The 15,294-nt window shown below is 39.2% G+C and overlaps 1 protein-coding gene across 3 annotated transcripts in view; it reads right to left on the reverse strand.

Annotated features, from left to right (window-relative positions):
- ASAP1 (ArfGAP with SH3 domain, ankyrin repeat and PH domain 1) overlaps positions 1 to 15,294 on the reverse strand; it is a 202,503-nt gene that overhangs the window by 50,329 nt on the left and 136,880 nt on the right. For 2 of the 3 annotated variants that reach the window (XM_038760067.1, XM_038760066.1), the window contains exons 9-13: positions 14,102 to 14,187; positions 9,558 to 9,633; positions 8,443 to 8,529; positions 3,826 to 3,926; positions 1,242 to 1,311 (exon numbers count right to left, since the gene is read on the reverse strand). In XM_038760067.1, coding sequence (XP_038615995.1) covers positions 1,242 to 1,311; positions 3,826 to 3,926; positions 8,443 to 8,529; positions 9,558 to 9,633; positions 14,102 to 14,187 — 420 coding nt within the window. Of the gene's footprint in view, positions 1 to 1,241; positions 1,312 to 3,825; positions 3,927 to 4,673; positions 4,683 to 8,442; positions 8,530 to 9,557; positions 9,634 to 14,101; positions 14,188 to 15,294 lie in introns of all 3 variants that reach the window. The other variant, XM_038760065.1, reaches the window with a different exon arrangement.

Genomic DNA, 15,294 nt, shown 5'->3' on the forward strand with positions numbered 1-15,294 from the left:
TCAAGTGACTTGCCCAAGGTCACACAGCCGGCAGTTGGCGGAGCCGGGATTTGAACCCATGACCTCTGACTCCAAAGCCCGGGCTCTTTCCACTGAGCCACGCTCATTGTCTTGCAACAGTTCCACTGATTAACATGGGGATTGGCACATATAAGTGATTAACAGAAACCCGAAGATGTTTCCAAGTAAAAACCATCCCAATTAACATACGATCAGAACTTATGGATAAATGCACTTGGCGCAGGACACTTAAAGAGTCTATAATGAAAATTCATCCTCCGGTGTAGATATGGTAATCTGTTTTGCAGTTTGCCACTCTTAGCTGAAGCTTTTCATAAAGTTACCTGATGTTAATCTAATTATACTTAGATCTCATCATTTTGTAATTCAGTTTTTTTGTCATTTTAAATTCATTAAAAGTGTATCTGTTGTTCTTTTGCACATTTCTTCCTTTAGCACTGAAAACTACTGGAGGGGAAAACCTGGCATTTATAGCTGCCACAATGCAAATTTTGTAAAATCCCTCAAAAATCCCTTGATTCAAAATTGTTTCCTCATTAGTGTTTTTCATAGATTAAGATTTCCACAGATATTCCTGGGATTTTTTTTTAAAACCATTTCCTTTAGTTTCTATCCTGCCTTCACCTCAAGAGAAACTGAAATGATTTCCTTATGCAAAGCAATCACTTGAAATAGATAAGCAGCACGACCTGCTGGAAAGAGCATGGGTCCAAGATTCAAGAGATAGGGGTTCTTGTCTCAGCTTTGCAACTGACCAAGTGTGTGACCTTGGGCAAGTCACTTAAATGCTCTGTGCCTTAGATTCCTCAGCTGTAAAATGAGGATACCTGCCCATTAAGCTTAGAGCCCCATGTGGGACAGGAACTGTGCTTAGTCTGATTAATTTGCACCTATCCCAGGGTTAAGCACAGTGCTTGGCACAGAGTAAGCATTTAATAAATTCCATCATCATTACTGAACTTTGTTTGAAATTCAGAAGACTTTGGAGTGGGACAATAATGGAAAATATTAGGTCAAAAAGCAGAAGTTGATCAGATCTGGTCCTTATTGCTGAAGAGTCTAGGAGAGAGAAAATCACTATACCAGCTGCAAAATATTAGGATGTTTAGGCTAACATTCTGCCATTACATCTAGTGCCAACACATCACACTGAGTACATAATGCCCAGTTGATCTGTCTCACCGCCTTGTTCACACCAAAAATATTGAGCAGCCACTTACCGTTGCATGGGATATGGTCAGAATTCCATTTTTGACTGTGCACTTTCTTCGCTGCCACACTTTTCGGAGCCTAAGAATGAGATAAACATGGTAATACAGTATTAATCATGGGAAGATTACTCTACCTATTCATGGGAAGATACCTATTACTCTATTTATTTATTTATTTATTTATTTTACTTGTACATTTCTATCCTACTTATTTTATTTTGTTGGTATGTTTGGTTCTGTTCTCTGTCTCCCCCTTTTAGACTGTGAGCCCACTGTTGGGTAGGGACTGTCTCTATGTGATGCCAATTTGTACTTCCCAAGCGCTTAGTACAGTGCTCTGCACATAGTAAGCGCTCAATAAATACGATTGATTGATTGATTGAAGAATGAAAATATATCTTGTTCTGAATTTTTTTAAAGGTGCTATATGTGGTGGCTTTTAAAATGCTCCTTCTGAACCATCCTAACAAATTCAAATCCTCTTAAACATTACCAAGAAAACACTTAAATTAATAACTGCATTTTCTACATGACAAAAAGCAGTAAAGGAATTTGCAACAGGTTATTTGGCCAGTGAAGATAGAGCTGGGACAAGAAACCTCTCCATATCCCCACCTGGGATTATTACAGATTGCATTCACTTGGTCAGTAGACACTATTGATTCATTGGTCCATATTTCACAGGTTTCACGGTGTTATAAAATCGAATCACCAGTGGGTGGAAGCTTACACTTGTGGTTGCCATGGAGACAGTCATTAGAGAACCAAGTTATTTTTCAAATTGCCTAAATCTTAATTAAAAAAAAAATTAAAAATTAAGGGAACATTCCCTTAAAAGCATAATGACAAGATATCCTCAGAGTATAAACCTTCGCCCATGATACAGTGAGAGCAGAGAGAAGCGTGTGGCCTAGTGGGAATCAGAGGACCTGTATTCAAAATCTGACTCCTCCTCCTGCCTGCTGTGTGACCCTGGGCAAGTCACATAACTTCTCTGTGCTTCAGTTTCTTCATCTGTAAAATGGGAATGAAATACCTGTTATCTCTTCCTCTTAACTAGGAGTCCCTTGTGAGACAGGGACTATTTGTGATCTGTTTTTATACTGTATCAATCCCAGAATTTAGTACATGCTATGCATGTAGTAAGTACTTAACAAATACCACTATTATTAGAATGATGCCAAGAATCCTGGGAGAGAGTCCTCTCTCTGTCTGCAAACACAATAATGAGATTGATTCACTCATTCATTCAATTATATTTATTGAGCGCTTACTGTGTGCAGAGCACTGTACTAAGCGCTTGGGAAGTACAAGTTGGTAACATATAGACACAGTTCCTACCCAATAGCGGGCTCACAGTCTAGAAGGGGGAGACAGACAACAAAACAACACATATTAGCAAAATAAAATAAATAGAATAGTAAATATGTACAAGTAAAATAGAGTAATAAATATGTACAAACATACATACAGGTGCTGTGGGGAGGGAAAGGAGGTAGGGCGGAGGGATGGGGAGGGGGAGGAGGGGGAAAGGAAGGAGGGGGCTCAGTCTGGGAAGGCCTCCTGGAGGAGGTGAGCTCTCAGTAGGGCTTTGAAGGGAGGAAGAGCGTTAGCTTGGCGGATGTGCAGAGGGAGGGCATTCCAGGCCAGGGGGAGGACATGGGCCGGGGGTTGATGGCGGGACAGGAGAGAACGAGGCACAGTGAGGTTAGTGGCAGAGGAGTGGAGGGCGCAGGCTGGGCTGTAGAAGGAAAGAAGGGAGGTGAGGTAGGAGGGGGCGAGGTGATGGACAGCCTTGAAGCCAAGAGTGAGGCGTTTTTGCCTGATTGACTGACATAACCCAGACATCCCCCCAAACCCCTCCTTATCTTTTCAGATTTGAAGATGAGGCTGAGAAAGGAGAGGGAAGAGAAGACATTCTTCACTTAGCCCAAACCTACCTATAACCTCAGAAGGTTACCATATAATCCATTCTTGTGTTCAATATACACAACTGTCTACATGTTAGGGAGAAATAAAAAACCACAGTGGGCAATCCTATGAGTATATACCTGCCATTTGGGTTGGAAGTTAAGGCCACTGAGGGTGAGATTTTAACAGCATGCATGTGTGTAGCCGACAAGATGAATGCATAGCAGAAAATTCCTTTGACACCGTGAGCTTGCAAACACCCCCCACCGTTTGCTGCACTTTGTGTTTGTCACCACTGTGCTTGATGCTGCTTTCTTTTCTTCTTCTGGGTGTCATGACCTTTTGGAAGTCTCCTCTGTCAAACAGTTTTTCCATTTTTGAATTCTGCATAGTGGGCTTCTAGCGCTGCCTCCCTGCTGTCCAAAACTATGTGAGAAGGCTTGGAGTTATGATTCACTGCACCTCTGGGGCATTTATTCTGTCCATCTGGACTCTGAAAACCTTATTTCAGCTCACCAGAGTGCAATTAAGAGGCTATTCTGACATCGCCCATTCTCCTCAAATGCCCGGTCCATAGATGTGCTGTCATGAGTGATGATTTAGCTTTGTTCTAAATAAAGGGCGTGCTCTTACTTTTATGAGTCTTTCACATCACAGGCTATCAGAATCTGATCATACATACCCATCGCTTTTCTTTAAAAGATACCCCTTCTTCTCACTTCCATACTCCTTATTGCCCTGAAGTTGGTGCATGCTGTAACCTCCTTGCCTGCTCTGGGAATCCTATGAAAGAGGAAATCATGAATAAAAAAACGTTCAAATACACACAGACTCAATGACTCAAATAGCCTACAGTCCAAAGTAAGTTACATGAGTAAGAATACAACAAAGACCACCCAAGCTTACTAAGTACTTTAAATTACTTATGCTCACATGGGAGAATTGAGCACAAGTTCCTAAAATGGTACGGTAGTTCAGGAAAACATTAGGGGTTGGGGAAAATTTGGAGAGCTATAAAATTTTTAGAGAGCTTTACATTTTCTTTTTTTTTAAACTCCCTGCATGGTCCCCATTTTACTAATTTGGATAGAGATCTATGGGTAAATGTAACAGAAATAATGAGATCCAAAGTGGATGAAATCATAATAAGAAAACAAACGTTAAATAATCATGGCTTCCCCCAAAACGATACAGTGCAAAGAACAAACTCTAGGAGTTCACAATGGAAGGTGAACAGTTTACTACTGCACATGATTTTATGGGAAAGTTGTAGATATGAATGGAAACATTATCAAAGGATGTTCAAATAAAACTGGGTAACATTTTCCTTGCACTATTTATGAATATACAAACTAACAGGAACATGTAGTCCCAAGTCCCAACATTTTCAGTGTATTTTTAACTAAAAGGAAGCAACCATAATACAAATGTGAAATCAAAAAGTACTGCAAAAAGAGAAACTGCCAAGCAGGAAACAAAACTAAAAAGGCAGGACACATAAAAAGAAAGACTCATTAAGAAAGAACTTACTCTCCTAGACTTCAATCAGGAAAGGCAAAGGCAAAGAAAAAGAGGAAAGAAAAAGCAAATAATTTGTAAAGATACTTTCTGAAAAAACTTAAGTCCCCACAGCTATATGCAATTTTATAAAGCTACTGGACAGTCCTATAATGAGTAGAATAAAGCCACAGAAGAAATATAATTCTAAACATGAGTTGCAAGGTCCAGTTCCTGAAAGAAAACAACATTGCATGAAAATAGACTGCCTAGATTTCTTTTTCCTACAAAGAATCAAACAAAGCAATGCTTAATTGGGGAATATTATGACAAACAGTGGAAAAGGTAAGAAAATGTTTAATGAATCTTTTTATTATTTTTATGCAAGAAAATCAAAATTTTAGAACTGTAATAGATACTGTTTCCTTCACACAGACAATGTGTGTGTGTAAAAAAAATACTAACAGGAATATCTAGGTCAGAAAAGTAGAAAGGGGAAAAGTTGTACAACAATGGGCTCTCAAGGGACAATGCTAGATGAAATCAAGAAATTTTTTCTCTAAATTCAATAAATTTATCTCCAGTTTAACAAGTACTGGTGATTAAGGTCTTGGGGAAAAACCAGTTGACTCCTAAAAAGATTTTCATAAATTACCCCTTGGACATCAGTATCTATTCAAACAGATTCCCTTCAGTCAGAAAATCATCTTTCCTTTCATTATATAATTCATTCCTGCATCCCTACCTAAAGAGTTAAAAAAAACTACCTTTACAGCAAAAACATCAGTTTTCTGCTCTCTTCCTTCCCACAGAATTCTTTATCGAATTTGAATTTTATTGAATATTGAATACCATTAACTGCTTGATTGACTGATTGCTAAAATTAGTGTCTTCATTTCTTTTCCATCACTGCATGCTACCCTGTCACACTAGTGGGTGTTATGTGTTCACATACATCTACAATTCTTTTTTTTATTTAAATACAAGTCAGAGTTCTGACTGCAAAAGTTAAGAGAGAGTCAACAGCCACCTATTGAACGTCATCACCCCTCCACCCAACCCAAGAAAGCAGGTGGGCGTTTTATTGTTACTCCTGCATCTTCAAGTTGAAAAATGAATAGGCTTTGTTTCCAGGTTAGCTCTTTACTGCTACCTAATTTTGCATCTAAATTAGGTACTTGTTGTTTGTTCCTGCATTGTAATTTCACTAACACAGATATACTTCAGCATGAACATGACCGATTTTAACAGGTTTTTTTTTTTTTAATTCAGGACTGAGTCAAGTCCCACCAGGTAAATGAGTCGCTTCCAAGGTGGATCACATTTACCAAGCCACTAGAGTTCTGCGCAGAAGGTTCACTTACTGCAGCAGAACACAAATAGTCCAACTGGGGCCTAAAGTTAAGGTCAGAGTTACTATGCTATTTGTCCCCATCCATCACTCAATGTAACACTTTTCCCTCTTAAGTGAGGGGCCACAATAGCTACATTAACCATGGATCAAACACACACAGCTGTAAATGCATCTGATCCATAAAATACCTCAACTCTGAGGTCCAGGATTTGATGTATGGCTTCTATTTTTATTAGCTTTTAAAAAGTAATTAATCATAAATGCTCAAATCCCTCAGGTATGTGTGAAACTGTCTCCTTTCTAGGAAGAAGGGATTAAGGAACAAGCAGAATTGAAGATTCTAATACATCTGCTTATATGTATATATGTCTGTACATATTTATTACTCTAGTTATTTATTTATTTATTTTACTTGTACATATCTATTCTATTTTATTTTGTTAGTATGTTTGGTTTTGCTCTCTGTCTCCCACTTTTAGACTGTGAGCCCACTGTTGGGTAGGGACTGTCTCTATATGTTGCCAACTTGTACTTCCCAAGTGCTTAGTACAGTGCTCTGCACACAGTAAGCGCTCAATAAATACGATTGATTGATTGATAAGGTGGGCTGCCCAAGAGTGGGACTGTCTCACTATTCCTCTAAATTTTCTTTAGGGCCACTGTTGGGTCCAAGATATTGGGTTGGATGAACCACTAATCAGACCCAATTCTAGTAGTAGTGAAAGAGTAGCTGTTACAGGGTAAGCTCTTTGGTGGGCAAGAAATGTGTCACTTCATTACTCCATACCTTGTAAGGGCCTAGTATAATGTACTGCACCAAGTGGATGCTCAATAATTGCCACTATTATAAATAGTGGTAGAAATAGAGAAGCAGCATGGCTCAGTGGAAAGAGCACGGGCACTGGAGTCAGAGGTCATGGGTTCAGATCCCAGCTCTGCCAACTGTCTGCTGTGTGACTTCGGGCAAGTCACTTCACTTCTCTGCGCCTCAGTTACCTCATCTGTAAAATGGGGATTAAGACTGTGAGCCCCCTGTGGGACAACCTGATCACCTTGTAACCTCCCCAGTGCTTAGAACAGTGCTTTGCACATAGTAAGCACTTAATAAATGCCGTTATTATTATTATTATTAAATAGCATTTGTTGAATGCCCACTGTGTGCAATGCACTGCACTAAACACTTAAAGTTCGGCACTAAGCACTTAAAGTTCAACACGAAGGAGCTTTCTCTCTAGATAGTAATCCTATGTTCTCAAGGAAAACAGAAAATCTCCAATAAAAACAGGATCAAAGAAGCATTGCTTCGAAACTGCTAACTCCACACACCTGCGTTCTTAAATTTTTATAAGAAGTTGACCACGGTTAGTTTAGGAAAGGACCATTTCTTACAAAGATCTAACAAGGATTCAACAGGTACTGAATGAGCATTCACAGGATGATGATGATGTTGATGATGGCATTTATTAAGTGCTTACTATGCGCAAAGCAGGATGAATGGCTCCATTGCAGAGCACTGAAGACTTGGGTTCATTTTAGAATCTAGAGCTAGTCTCTGGCTCCCAGATTTTATCATCCAAAAAAAAAAGAGATGACGGAGATGCAGTTCAACCAGTGATCACATGTCCATGGAGAGCAAATCACTGAAAAAATTACTTGAGGGGCAGCATTGTGGGAGAGTTGGAGAGAACCTTGCCACATACCTTCCTAACCCTCATTCTAATAATAACAATAATAATAATAATGGCATTTGTTAAGCGCTTACTATGTGCAAAGCACTGTTCTAAGCTCTGGGGAGGATACAAGGTGATCAGGTTGTGCCACGTGGGGGGTCACAATCTTAATCCCCATTTTACAGATGAGGTAACTGAGGCCCAGAGAAGTTAAGTGACTTGCCCAGAGTCACACAGCTAAGCGGCAGAGCAGGGATTTGAACCCATGACCTCTGACTCCAAAGCCCGTGCTCTTTCCACTGAGCCATGCTGCTTCTGAATTTTAAATTGAGCATGCGCTCTGGCCTGGGAAGCATCTTTATATCTGATTGGGGAGTCAACAGGAGTGATAACGGTGAGAGAGAGGGAGGAGGAGGTAGGAACAAATCACAAAAGAGGGCATCACTTAGACCAAACTCCATCATGCGCATTGTACTCACCCAATCACTTAGTACAATGCTCTGCACACAGTAAGCACTCAATAAATACTACTGATGACGGTGGTGTGGTCCTTAGGCTGCACTGATAAGGATCTATGTCTCTATGCCTCTGGCTGTTTTAACAGGCCCAGTATACTCCCAAAACAAGGCCCACATGTACATTTGACTCTGCATTTCTGCCGCAAATAAAACAACAACACTCAAAAGCAAGTGCAAGTCAACCAAAGATTTGTAAACAAAGACCTCATTCAGTCTCACTTATATCATGAGCCCCAATCAGAAATACTTCAATTACTTACTTCTTTTTGATCAAGTTGTAGAGAGGATTTTATCAAATCTCGGAGTGCAGTCAGCTGTTTCTTTTCTTCATCCTGTGTTTGCTTTATCTATAAATGGAGAAACCACAACTCTCTTGAATATTCTTTACAATTTTCACACACATGAAATTCACCAAAAGGTTACTCAAAAAACAACCTAACTATAGGGAACAAATTCCTCTAAGCAATATGCCATTTTTAATAGGGCGATTTCTTCAACACTTCAGCCTGAGAGTGTTGCGTAGCCGTTTGGTAAAGTGGTTGTTCCATGCATCCTCATTCCTTGCTAATTATAACCAGTCCACCAGTAGACCCAATTAGCTTCTGAGGCTCCTTAGGGGAAACTCAGAAATAACACTGACAGCTTCAACTTGATGAGACTAATGCATTACAAATGAAAGGTTACTGGAACCATCATAAGCTCCTCAAGGGCAGGGATCATGGCTACTAACTAGGCTATACTCACCCCCAAGGGTTTAGAGTTGTGCTCAATACATACTATCAATTTATGAGAAATGGAAAGTTTGTCCTGCATCACCCTCTTAAATAGTTACAATCTAATCTTCAATTACAAATATAATCAATTAATGAGGAGCTACTATAAATCTATTCCCCGCATGACAGCAATACAATCAGGGTTTGATGAGGTGCGCTCCAGCCCATGATACGTAGATTTTTAAAATTACATATGGCCAAGTAATTTATGGAGAAAATATGAAATGCAGGTATCAAGAAACTCTACTCTATAAAATTAAAAAATAAAGACTATCCCTTTAGAGAAGTTGAACTGCCCACAGAGTTGACAAAAGAGTATTTAAACTGCATTACAGCTGAACCATAAAAATCAATCTTGACTAGACTATTAGGCCCAAAACAAAATTGGGATATCTAAAATCTGCTCTTCTCTAATTGAGTTAAATGGGGAGTTTATTATCCTTTAGGCTGGTATTGACAAACTCCTGAACTGTGAAGTTTCCATTTATTTTATAGGGCACCATGGCATTGACTCCAATTCACTAATCGGATTTAGTCACATAAGCCAGGTAAAAGAACATTTTAAAATTTCCAGTACTGATCGCATTTTATAAACAACTTACATTATATAAATCGGCAGCCAGTTTTTCAATATATTGCTTAAGTTTATCAGCTGTTTTCAAGCCATCTTGGAAGAAGCTATAATGGAAAACACCAGGGATTTATCAGCAATGTAAAATTCTGAACAGAACTGGTCTTGGGACACAAATAAAAATTAACATTTGCAACCAAAATATCATTTTTGACTCATGGATGCACAAAATATGCACATTTCCAGAGGAGAAAAGTGTTTCTTCCAGTCTCTGCATTCCTCTTCAAATTAACTCCTGAAAGTGGTTTGGTTTTAGATCTCTGGACTGATATAGATTTGATTTTGACATGTCAATGGAACCATATGGTAGACCACTGGATGAAAGTCATGATTCAGTCACTGAATAACTTCAAGAGCATGTTGGTTGCAACATACTCCAAAAACATTCACAACTTCCCTTTCTCACTCTTTTCCTGGGTATGAAAAATAATTTAACCTGAAGAAAAAAAAAAACACAGGGGTACTGTCATAATTGAGAAGCAGCGTGGTTCAGTGGAAAGAGCACGGGCTGTGGAGTCAGCGGTCACGGGTTCGAATCACGGCTCCGCCGCATGTCTGCTGTGTGGCCTTGGGCAAGTCACTTAACTTCTCGGAGCCTCAGTTACCTCATCTGTAAAATGGGGATGATGACTGCGGGCCCCACATGGGACAACCTGATCACCTTGTATCCCCCCGGTGCTTAGAAAAGTGCTTTGCACATAGTAAGCGCTTAACAAATGCCATTATTATTATTATTATTATTATATACAAATTTGTGAAATGTTCCGTGTTTTTTGAAAACACCATCATTCTCCCTGTATCATAAAGCCCACAAACTTGGCATTAACCTTGCCTCTTATCTCTCCTTCAACTCACATATTTTGGCAGATACCAAATCCTGTTGGTTTTATCTCCATAACATCTCTTGAATCTACCTGCAGCGTGGCTCAGTGGAAAGAGCCCGGGCTTTGGAGTCAGAGGTCATGGGTTCAAATCCCGGCTCTGCCAACTATCAGCTGTGTGACTTTGGGCAAGTCACTTAACTTCTCTGTGCCTCAGTTACCTCATCTGTAAAATGGGGATGAAGACTGTGAGCCCTCCGAGGGACAACCTGATTACCCTGTAACCTCCCCAGTGCTTAGAACAGTGCTCTGCACATAGTAAGTGCTTAACAGATACAATTATTATTATTATTATTATTATTATTATTATTATTATTATTATTATCTGTTTCTCACCACCTAAACTGCTACCATGCTGGCCCAGGCACTTGCCATATACCAACTCAACTACTACATCAGTTTCCTCTCTGATCTCCCTGCCTTCAACTTCTCCCCTGTTCCAGTCCATACTTCACTCTGTTCCCAGATCATTTTCTTAATAAATCATTCTGTGCACATCTCTCCACTCTTCAAAATCATCTAACGGTTGCCCAGACATCTTTGCATCAAACATCAGCTTTCTCTTTCCTATCTATCCTGGCTCTTCTCCTTCCACGACCCAGCCTGCACACTTTGCTCCTTTATCACCAACTTACTGTGCTTCAAAATCATCTCTCTCACTGACTATCCCTTGTTCACCCTCTCCCTCCTGCTATATTTTATGGTATTTGTTAGGTACTTACTTTTTGCTAGGCAGGTTGAACACAGTCCATGTTCCACATGGGGCTCACAATCTTAAATGCCCATTTTACAGATGAAGCCACAGAGAAGTTAAGTGACCTGCCCAAGGTCACACAGCAGAGAAGTGGTGGATCCAAATTAGAACCCAGGTCCTTCTGTCTCCCAGGACTGTGCTCTAGCCACTAGACCACGCTGCTTCTCATAACTTCTTCTTGGATATCCCTCCCCATTCAGATGACTAGATCACCACTCTCCCATCTTCAAAGTCTTACTAAAATTATATCTCCCCCCAGGAGGCTTATTTGACTAACCCCTCATCTACCCACCCTATTCTTCCTCCCTTCTGCATCATCTATGCAATTAAGTCTGTGCACCCTAAGCACTCTGAATCACCCCACCTATAGAGCACTTATGTATTTATTTATGTTTGACTCTCTCCCCTGTTATACTGTAAGCTCCTTAAGGGCAGGGATCATATCTAACTACTCTACTGTACTCTCCCCAAGTGCTTGGTACAATATTCTGCACATGGTAGGTGCTCATTAAATACCACTGATTGACTGATTAAAAAGGAATGCCCAAAATGATAAAAGACGGGGACCAGATAGGGATTTACAGACTTTATTAACTGCAAAGGTTAAGTATGGAACATGAAGAGAAACTGTTAAATTCTTGGAAGGGAAGAGGAGAGGGGGAATACTGGCTAACATGGCTATCAAATGAAAAGCAGTTAAAAAAACAAACATGAGAGTTATTTAAATTAAGTAAGCATCACAAAGAAAATAATACATGGTCAAATGCTCTTCTAAAATTTTAGCATTCATGCTAAATGTTACACTTATACACCATAATGAAAAATTACCCTTTGGTATGGAAGGAAGAATGGGAGTCTACTGTAACACACTCTTCTAATTCTGAATTTATTTGATTCTATGAGAATGAGAAAGGATTGGGAAAAAGCACACAGATGAAATGAGGATTACATGGATACAATTATGAAACAGTAATATCACTAAAACCAATAGAAGTTTTATAAGCTATGTATCATATTATCACTATCATATTAATTGTCCTAATAATCATGGGGTAACAGTATTTTCTCAGCCCACATGAAACATTTTCTGTGAAATTACCTCATGTTTCTCTCTGGTTTATCGAACTGTAAATGAAAATTTCAACTATAACTTTCAGAACTTCTTGGGGGAGGCATATGCATACAAATTTCAAGCAATAAGGCTCCTTTTAGGGGTTTACAAACAAGCCCTCCTGGCTTCATTGTTTTACAAGTATTTTGAAAATACTTTAATGGCCTATAATTCTTTTTGTTTGCACTGTTTCCATACTTTGCACAATGTAAGCACTAAAATACTACTGATTGATTGATTACACCAATAAGTAAATGTATAATGTTTTAAATCAATAGACTGAGGTATGAAGAAATATGCTAAAAACTATGCAGCCCAGTTTGTTTCTAAAATGAGTATAAATTTCAACTAGGCAGAAAGACCTAGTGAAAGAAACATGGCATTTAGAATCAGAAGATCAGGATTTTATTCCCAGCTCTGTCATTTGACTATTGCATTACCTTGTAAGTCACTTAACATCCCTGGTCCTAGGTTTTTTTTCTTTCCTGGTCCTCAGTTTCCTCTTTCGTGAAAAGGGATGATTCCTGCTCTCCCTCCTAGACTGTTAATATCATGTGGGATAGGGACTGCGTCAGATCTAATTATTCTGTATCTGCTGCAGCACTAGTGCAGTGCTTGGCACAGAGTAAGTACTTAAATGCCATAAATAAGTAAATAAAAATGATTAAATGCCCCAAAGGTATTAGAATTTGATCTTGGAAATTTTCCAGGTCACTCAATCAGAAATCACTTTCACAGTTATATGGGCAACAGTTAATGTTCCTTCGTGAAGCCACTCTGTCTTGTAACTAGACATGTTTCAGGGAGCTCTTTGAAGAGACAACAACTACTTTTTTCTCATTGTCATGGGTTGGAGCTATACGTTTTGGATGATTTATGGGGTAGATAATTAAATCTCCATGGAACTAGATTCTGGGAGTCCTGGATCGCATTACTTTTAACATTTTAAAGAAAAATCTCCCCAAATAAGTTCAGCTCAATTCTAATTCAAAACCTCGTGATTTTCCCTAAATTGGATATTGATTCCCTATCAACCTATGTAACCTCGGGATAGATCTTCACGAACATGTTTCACAAAATGCCAGCTAATATAGGAGGCCGGCACCCTCGAGGTAGAAATTGAATACACAGTGGTTTGGGTAATTACTTACTACCCTCTTTTATTCAGATGGCACTAAAGGCCCTCATTCTAATAAAGAGGGCTGGAAATTGCTATGTGATGATCAGGTATTGGTCATAGCTCTTAGGCCTATGAGCAACATATGTTCTAATTACTGTGAAAAGTTTAGAAGACTATTAACTTCAGCAGCCATATTTTTGTTAACAACAAAGTAGATTACACCTTTGATTCTGGGGTCTTGGAAGTTCTGATGGTGGGGGCGGCTATAGGGTAGAAAGGGAAGTAGAGGGTTGTCTGTCCAAACATCTTTGAAATCATAAGATTTTCCTTCCCCTTTTGCCCTGGGGTCTCCCACCATTTCCAATTCTACGGCAACAACAGTGAACCTCATTAAATAAGTGGGGAGGTCCCTCTAGACTGTAAGCCTCCTTGTGAGCAAAGAATGTCTACTAACTCTGTTGTACTGTACTCTCCCACTTAGTACAGTACTCTGCACAGAGTAAATGCTCAATACCATTGATTGATTTATTCCATTGTATCATTTTTACTACAGCTGTAAACCTCCCAAAGCAAAAGGAAGAAAAATAAAAAATCAAAGGAAAGTTCACTTGGACTATAGCAAAAGTACAACTCCAAGCATTAGACTTACTTGCACTGTGCGTGATAATACTTAATAAGATTCTGTAGCAGATCCACACCCTTTTTGGTCTTGATTTCATTAACCTTAATGAGATACTGTGGAAAGAAAACAGAACTTGCTGTGGATAATTACATACTTGATTTTCAATCTTGCTCCAGTGATACAGCACTAACTTCTAATCTGCACAAGAAACGTGCCAAGGATCACATTTGAGACTGACTCTAGAGGGAGTATGTAGGGGGAACACTGGTCTGGCACAACGTGGGTTCAAACTGCAGTACGCTACAACTTTCTTTGTCCAGACTGATCTGGACTAGGCACCATTTGGGTTAAATGAAATCAGGGTGGTCCAGAGAGGCTAATTTAAATGGACTGGAATATAGAGGGAAAGGATTTTCTCAACACACAGCCATGGTCAGCTGCTTTTGGTGAGCAGCAGGTGATTTCTAACCATTAACCACTCAAGAAACAACCTAAAATATGCAGTCTGGATAGCCAGGGAGGCAGCCTGGCCTAGTGGAAAAAGCAAGGGACTAGACATCAGGAGACCTAGGTTCTAGGTCTCAGTTCTGCCACTGGCCTGCTGTGATCTTGGCAAAGCCAGTGAACCTCTTTGTGCCTTAGTTCCCTCATCTATAAAATGGGAATAAGACACTGGTTCTCCTTCCTTCTTTGACTGTGAACTCCATGTGATAAAGAGGTTTTGCCTAAACTGATTATTTTGCACTTAATCTATCACAACCCATAGTGTTTAATAAATACCATGATTACGACAATGACGATTATTATTAATGTGCAGTTCACTGGGGACCAGATCACTGAAACTGAACTGTAAATCGATGGTGCTCTTTAGATTTCTAAATTTAGAAGAATAAAGCAAACAAAATGGTCCAGAACAATAAGATATCCATGGTTTTCAAATGTTCAGTCTTTTTAAAAAATATTCTGGTGTTTCTTAATGCCCAAGACTGAAGCACTAATTTCAATTAAAAACATGACAACTCACTGAAAGTGCTTTAGAAATACACAAAATCTCAGTTGCAAAAAACAGCAGAGATTTTTTGGTCATCATCTAGAAAATTAACAGGCCACTGAGCCTCACCCAGTACTCTATTTTATTTTTAATTACAAAGACATCCTGAAAAACCATTCAAAAATTTTAGGTGGATGTTATTTAGTATATATTTATAACTGCTTACTGT

This window comes from Tachyglossus aculeatus, chromosome 18, assembly GCF_015852505.1.
Source record: "Tachyglossus aculeatus isolate mTacAcu1 chromosome 18, mTacAcu1.pri, whole genome shotgun sequence".
Lineage (NCBI taxonomy): Eukaryota > Metazoa > Chordata > Mammalia > Monotremata > Tachyglossidae > Tachyglossus > Tachyglossus aculeatus.